The sequence below is a fragment of the Trichechus manatus genome, unplaced genomic scaffold (assembly GCF_000243295.1).
Source record: "Trichechus manatus latirostris isolate Lorelei unplaced genomic scaffold, TriManLat1.0 scaffold00133, whole genome shotgun sequence".
NCBI lineage: Eukaryota > Metazoa > Chordata > Mammalia > Sirenia > Trichechidae > Trichechus > Trichechus manatus.
The window spans coordinates 2,314,304-2,321,817 of NW_004444069.1; the positions used below are offsets into that span (position 1 = coordinate 2,314,304).

A 7,514-nucleotide genomic window follows, 5' to 3' on the forward strand; every position below is an offset into this window, starting at 1 on the left:
CAATGTTCTGTTGTGACCTATAAGGCTTACATTGACTAATTTTTGGAAGTAGATCACCAGACCTTTATTGCTAGTCTCTCTTACTCTGGAAGCTCCACTGAAACCTGTTCATCATGGGTGACCCTGCTGGTATTTGAAATACTAGTGGCATGCCTTCCAGCTTCACAGAACCACACAAGCCACCACAGTACAACAGACTGACAGATGGGTGGTAGCTTTAATATTTAGTTTCCACAAAACCTGGATCTGCCTCTGATTTAGGGGGTCTAGAGTGTGAGTCGGAATCGACTCAACTGCAGTGGGTTTGGTTTTGTTTTTTAGAGCCGTTCTACTCTGCACACATGGGGTTGCCATGGGTTGGAATTGACTTGACAGCAACTAACAACAACAAAGAATGGTTCTTAGTTCTTTAAAATCACTTTGTCCTGTGCTCCCTGTTTGTTCTGTTTAATTGTGGTGAAAATATACATAACAAAACACACGCCATTTTAACAATTCCCACATGTACAATTCAGTAACACTGGTTACGTTCTTCAAGTTGTACAACCATTCTCGCTACCCTTTTCCAAATCATTCCACCACCATTAACATAACCTAAGCAAAGACTCCTCCTCTCCAGTGCTCCCTGTTTTTAATAGACCTTGGGCCACTCTCCACAGCAGAACCAGCAGGTGGCACGTATTCAGCTTGGAATCTTCTGCCCTCACCCACCTTCCCCCAAGTCAGTGAACCCCTCCTTCACCAAGCCTGGTTCTGTTTCTGACCATCTGGCCCCCCTGCTCTCTGCTGCCCCCCAGTGGATCTTGGCTGATAAGACACTGTGTGCATGTTGGGTGTGTCTAGTCCCTTTCTCACGGTTCTTAAACTATTATTCAAAGTTTATTATAGCTGCTTTAAGTGACTGGGGCTTTGCCAGGGCCTCTGAAAACTGAGTGAAACTAGTTACTCACTGGGAACACTCAGTGGGTGGCCACCTTCTCCCCTACATGCCCAGGCAGCTCTCTAAAGGGCAGCCACAGCCATACAGATGCTCCAGGACACACACACCCAGGCATGCACATGCTCAGTCCCCCAGAGACACAGCCACACTCATAAGAAACCCAGAAACACAGGCACGGAGACACAGGAGCAGCCCCGCCATGTCTTAAGGAGAAAAAAAATCAGCCATGTGCTCATCTATGTAAACAAAAGGTTGCATTAGCAACCTGGTGTGTGTTTTTTGTTGTTGTTTGTTTGTTTTTTAAATAAATATGGCCTTGATGTTGTGGATCTGCACCTAGGCAGGGCTGACAGGACCTCTAAACCCTGCCTGCCAGAGACCATGTTGAATAGAAGGCTGCACATGACCGCCACCACCCATCTGTCAGTTTGTTGTACTCTGGTGGCATGTGTGTTGATAGAATGCTGGAAGCTATGCCACTGTTATTTCAAATGCCAGCAGGGTCACCCAAGGTGCACAGGTTTCAGTGGAGTTTCCAGACTAAAACAGACTAGGAAGAAAGGGCTGGTGGTCTACTTTCAAAATTTAGCCAGTGGAAACCTATGGACTGCAACAGAATATTGTCTGATACAGCGCTGGAAGATGAGCCCCCTAGGTTGGAAGGCACTAGACAATATCCATAACAGTGGACTCAAACATACCAACAATCATGAAGATGGTGCAGGATCTGACAGCGTTTCATTCTGTTGTACATAAGATTTCCGTAAGGCAGAGCCAACCCAATGGCAACTAACAAGCATATGGCCATGTTTAACAGGTGGCGACACCACCTCCAGTCCCTCAGTGGCACAAACAGTTAAGCGCTGGACTACTAGCTGAAAGGTTGGCTGTTGGAAGCTACCCAGAGGTGCCTCAGAAGACAGGCCTAGCAATCTGCTTCCAAAAGGTCACAGCCTTGAAAACCCTATGGAGCAGTTCTATTCTACAACACATGGGATCGCCATGAGTCAGAACTGACTTAATGGCAACTAACAGAAACAACAATACAATTTCCAGACTGGTGACCCCAAAGCACAGGTAGGGGGTGGGCAGCCTGTGCAGCGCAGGGCCGCAGGTCCTTCCAGAAGTTCCCCAAAGACTATGTTCACTCTACTGTCCCAAACAAGTGGGAGACTTGTCTGTGGGAGTCTGGGATTCTTCAGGCAGAGCAGAGTAATTTGTAAATGTGTGTTAGAGGAGTCCTCCTTGGCAACCTACTCTTTACCCTCACTCTCATGGAAACTAGACCTGACCTCTCCTAATAAGCTGGCGCCAGGGAGCAGGTGGAGACCTGTCCCGGGCCTGTCTCCCTGGAAGTCTACATTTCGGCAAACATGTTCAGAAACATCTCGGTGTGCTGGCTGCCCAGAGGTCACTGAATCATTTCACCCACCAGTTTTATTATAGGGACACAAGGCCTTTCCTTCAACAGGGTGCAATAGCCAGACAGAGAGTTAGATTGAGTCATGAGCCATCCCAGAAAGGGCATCCCAGGACCTGGCCACTGGGCAAGATGTGGCACTGCTCAAAGACCCTAAAATGCTCCTTTGATGGAGGCCGCCATCAGACAAAACCCACACTGCCTGTGCTCACATTTGGCCATCAGACAGAGCTCTGGGAATACATCGGGGGCTACCTGGAGGAGGTCCCTGCAGGTACCTTGTGGAGGAGGATGTTGGTTTCCCTATTTCACAAGCCCAGCTCAGAGCTACCAGCCGAGACCTTCTGAGCAGCTCTTGCACATCGCTGCTGGGAAACTGGCTTCTCACCTCAGGCCCAGAACCTCGCCTGCCCAGGCATGCCTCAGCTCCCTGCCAAGGCCCAGCTGGCCGCCCAGTTCCAGTTCCCCAGAAAGCCTGACCCTGTGAGTCACTGTCAGTCACACGCCTGTCTGCATGCCCCCTCCCACGACTGCTTGAATTGTGGCTTGATGGGGGCCAGGTCAACAGGAGTCAGGAATCTGGCGCCACGTAGGGCCCTTAGGAGCAAGAAGTGGCAGGCCCAGCTGTTCTTACACAATTTGAACCTGTGCCCAAAGTTATTTATGGGGACAAGGAGCCTGCCCAGTGTGTGCCTGATGGGAGCCATTGATCCAAGGAGGGAACATGAACTCAAGGGTGGACTTGAGGGCTACCTGCCCCTCAGTCTCCCATTGCTCCTGGCAGCTCAGGAGAGCAGTCACTAGCAGGAATAGATATTTAGGAGCCGGTGGAAGTGAGAGGAAATGGCCCTCCCTGTTTCTCAGTACCCTCCCCCACATTCTGATTTGTCCTTCCTGGGAACCTGGGCCCATGGGGGTACTGCCCATATTCAAAGGGGGAATTGAGGCAGAAGCCAGGCTGTCCAGAGTTTCATCGCATGGCCTAGTCACATCACCCACTCATTCAGTCCACAAGGTTTATTGGACACTCACTATGTGCTCAGCCTCAGGGACACAGGAAGGCATGCAGCCCTGCCCTCCAGGAGCTTACAGTCTAGGAAGCTGGGCCCAGAGAGGTGGGAGGACAGTACAGTCTTGCTGGGGATCTTGTTCTCTTAATGTTGTTCTTAACACTGTTTTTCTTAACATTGACTTTTTCAATGCACCTCCAGCTTCCCCTACATCCTGCCACCCAAATCAAGGCCATCATGGGTTGGTGTGGCAGAGTCTGATTCACTGACAACCCCCAAGTGTCAGCTCTGTCTTCTTGCCCCATGAACCCTGGTCATTAGCACAGGCTATTGGGCTGGGGGCTGGGGAGGACAAGTCCCAGCCTCTCCACGAATGCTCAGAGGACCCCCAGGAAATGGCTGCAGGTGCCCCCACCATCTCTTGGGCACCCACTAGTGATCCACACGCCCCTCCCTGAGCTTTCACAGGCTCCCTGGTTTCCAAGGAAAAGAAAGAAAAGTCTCAAGAACAGGCTGCTTCCAGTAACCTGTCCCAGTGAGTAGCAGGGAGTGGTCAACAGGAGAGAACAAGGGAAGGTGTTTCCTTGACCTGCTGCCACCCCCTGACTTCCTGCTGTTCAATGACAGCGGCCTGCTCACCTCTCAGCACCGTCTGGGTGCTGGGCTCAGGCCCGCCAAAGCGGCAAGCTGCCTTGAGACCACAGGGCAGCCTCATTCGTGCCCCACTCCCCCCTCAAACCCAGACCACCTGGCTGGGGTGTAGTGCATAGGTGTTTCATTAATGCCTGGGGGGTGAAATCCCTCCCAAGACCACCTAGCAATGTCCCTCACCCTCAGGGGTGCAGAGCCCTGCTGCCCTCTGCCCAGGGATGAGATTTGAGAGGAGAGCCTCCAGAGTGGAGGTGATGGCTCCCCAGCCTCCCTGGTCCCTGCTTTGGTACCCTGCAGAAAGCTTGGAAGTGGGCAGACCAAAGCCCCTTAGGCCATTGCTGCTGTGTGCCCAGAAGTTCCTAAGCTGAGCTGGCAAGGAGGCAGGGCCCCATAGGGCTGGGAGACATTGACCAGTCAGTCAGAGCAGATGGCTGCACCTGGCCCAGGTGAGCTCCTGGCCCAGGCCTTGGGCTGGTTCCAGTGCTGGGGCAGGCATGTGGCAGCCCCAGGCAGCTGTGGCTGGTCTAGTTCCAGAACCACCTCCACCAGCTGGGATGGGGGATGTCTTCCTCACCTGTAACCACCTGCTCCTTTTCCTCAGGCCCGGAAGCCGTAAGTTGGGGGGTGTAAGGCAGCGCCCCTCCTCTTATTTCTTCCGAGCTGAGCCCACCCCCCCTCCCGCCCCCGCCACTGGCCTGCAGTCTGCCACACAGGTCAAACATACACTTCTGGCTTGGGTGTTGCTACTGGCCTGGTCCCTTGGAGTGGGAACAGTAGCCACCACCTAGAGAGCTTCCTCAGACGGCCCAGTGTCCCTCGAAGTTTGCAGGGTCCATGATCTGGGCAGAGGGCTACCACGGCCGCCAGAGGCCAAGGTCTCTGGGAGGCGCTGGCTGCGGGGGCGCGGGGGGCGCGGGCCTCGGGGTTGGCGAGGGCGGGCGGCCAGAGTTCGCCGCGAGCCCGCCGTCGGGGGTAGCCCCAGCCGCCCTCCGTCGCAAGTGCTCCAGCAGGCGCGCGCTCACGGCGGGCTCCAGGACGCGGCAGGCGGGCAGCACACCGGCCAGGCGCGCAAGGCAGGCGCTGTAACCCTCGCGGTAGCTGTCGGAGGGCGCTGCGGGAGGAGAGGGGCGTGAGGCTGGCGAGCGGGGCAGGGGCGGGCGCGCGGCAGGCCAAGCAGGGTCACTCACTGGGCGCCGCCGCCGAGCAGGGGGACGCAGGCAGCTCCTGCAGGAAGCGCACGGTCATATCCAGGATGTCCGCCTTCTCCAGCTTCGAGTAGCGGGAGCTCTGCGCCCAGCCACGAGCAAGGGAGACAGAGAGAGGAACAGACAAGACAGAGATCTCTGGCCGGCTGCCCGGGGCACTGCGCTCTGGCCAGGAGCTGCGTGCCCGGCGCGCCGTGGCCCGCGGTGGGTCCGCTCCTCAGCGCCGGCCCGGCCTGGGCGCCGTCTTAGGCGTCGCGAGGATCCCCTCGCTGGTCCCTCGGGTAGGGGAGCCCGGCTCACCCTCCCTACTCGGCGCCCAGCCCGCCCCGCCGCCTGGTGAGCTGAGCCCCGGACGCCCGGCACTCACCTCTCTGCCCAGCAGCGGCAGAATGAGCCCCTTGAGCTGGCTCAGGCTCTCGTTGATGCGCGCGCGGCGGCGCTTCTCCAGCAGCGGCTTCAGGCTCTGCGAACAGAGCAGAGGCCGCGGTTACGCGGTCCCGGGTCCCGGCCGGGCCCCTGGCCGCCCAGGCTCTCAGCCCCCGCTCCTACCTTGCGCAGCTCCGCCGCGTCCCTGGCCCTTCCGGGCAGCCCCATGTACAGCAAGAGAGCGGCGGCCGCCGGACCTCCGCGGTAGAGACTCGCGGTGGAGACCTACGTGGAGACCGACGCGGCGCACGACCCGAGGCCGTGGGAAAGCTCCGGAGCCGGACTGGAGGAGTGGGCGCCGCGCCGCCGCAGCCCGGCTTTAAGCAGGTGGCTCCCGCCCGCCGCGCCCCGCCCAGCAGCTCTACACTGTCCGGCCGCCGCCCCCTCCCGCTTTGTCACTGCGCAGGGCAGGTCGCGAGGGGAGGCGCCCCCAGGATCCGCTCCCGGCCTTCCAGTCCCATCTACAGCCGTGTCGGGGGCGCGAGCTCCAAGAGCCTGCCCAGCACCCGCGGGGGAGTGTGGGCGCCGTCGGAGGGCCCCGAGGCCCGGCTTCGGCAGCCCTGTGCCGGCTCGGTCCCCTGTCCTGACCTAGGTCAGGGCTCAGAGGAGGCGCTGAACTGGAATGTGGGAACTGAACGAAGAAAGGAGGCCTGTCCTCCCACCCAAGAGCTGGTGCGCTTCTCAAAGGCAGGGGGCCGGCGTAGAGGGGCCGCAGCCTGAGCCAGGCGAGACCTGGCCTCTCCTCCTGCCGCTCCCACCCGGAACGGTAAGGCGCGGGGCTGAGGAACTAGCCCCGCAGTGCCTGCGAGCCACAAGCTGCTCCGCGGACTGAGTGCTGAGCTGGACGGGGAAACCGAGGCCTGGGGAGACATTGCGACCTACTCGGCCTCTCGCCGCTGCGGACTGGACAGATAAGACCCAGGTACCTGGACTCCTTGTCCAGGACTCTAAGGACTCCACAGAACCCTCCGGCGGCTCACTGAGTAAGGGATCACCTGGCTCCTTCGAACCCGGTTTTGAATGGGGAAACGGAGGCCCAGATTAGGAGAGACAACGCAGGAGCCCCAACTCTGTTAACCCTCCGAGGTCATTTGCGTTTCAATCAGCTCCAGCTTCGGGTTCCACCCGCGGGACCTTCGGGGCTCACGTGACAGGGCGGGCGGGTGCTGGGCTCTGACTCTGGCTCCCCGCCCGGCCCCGGCCCCGCCCCCCACCCCGGCCCGCCTTCGCGCAGCTTGGCCGTTGTTGCAGAAAACAGGCTGCGAGTCCCCCGCCCATCTGCTCCCCTCCCCCGACCCGGCTGCCGGGGCAACCGCCAGACCGGTGAAGGGCACTGCGGAATGCAATACAGACCCACGGACAGACTGCCGGCCAGACCCACGGTCCGCCGGGCGGCGAAGAGGCGCGGCCTGGCGGAGACAAGTCTAGCGCTGTCCAGGGTGCTTGAACACCCTCCCCTTCTCTCCTCTCCCCCTCCCCCACTGCTGCCGCCCAAACCCGGTCTTGTTGCCCCCCTCCATGCCGCAAGGCTCGACCCTGCTGCCGCTCACTCCCCTAGCTGGACCCAAGGAGACCAGCGTGCCTACCAGGAAGGGGGCATGCAGCAGTCTGGGCCAGGGGAAGCTCAGGCCACACACTGCTCCCTGTCATATGCAAAGGATCTACTTAAAAAAGCCATCCAGTCGATTCTGACTTATGGTGATCCCATGTGTGTCAGAGTAAAACTGAGTTCCGTAGGGTTTTCAATGGCTGTTGGTTTGCTATAGGCTGCTAACCAAAAGGTTGGCTGTTCGAATCTACCCTGTGGCTCCACAGAAGAAAGGCCTGGCCATCTGTTTCTGTAAAGATTACAGCCAAAAAAA

At 58.3% G+C, this 7,514-nt stretch overlaps 1 protein-coding gene across 1 annotated transcript; it reads right to left on the reverse strand.

Moving 5' to 3' along the window:
- Window positions 1-4,872: 4,872 nt before the first annotated feature.
- On the reverse strand, window positions 4,873-5,820 carry HES2 (hes family bHLH transcription factor 2). Its single transcript, XM_004385111.1, has 4 exons — window positions 5,776-5,820; window positions 5,594-5,689; window positions 5,209-5,308; window positions 4,873-5,132 (listed from the first exon to the last, which is right to left on the reverse strand). Exons 1-4 carry the CDS (start codon window positions 5,818-5,820, stop codon window positions 4,873-4,875), a joined length of 501 nt encoding a protein of 166 aa, XP_004385168.1.
- Window positions 5,821-7,514: the final 1,694 nt, after the last annotated feature.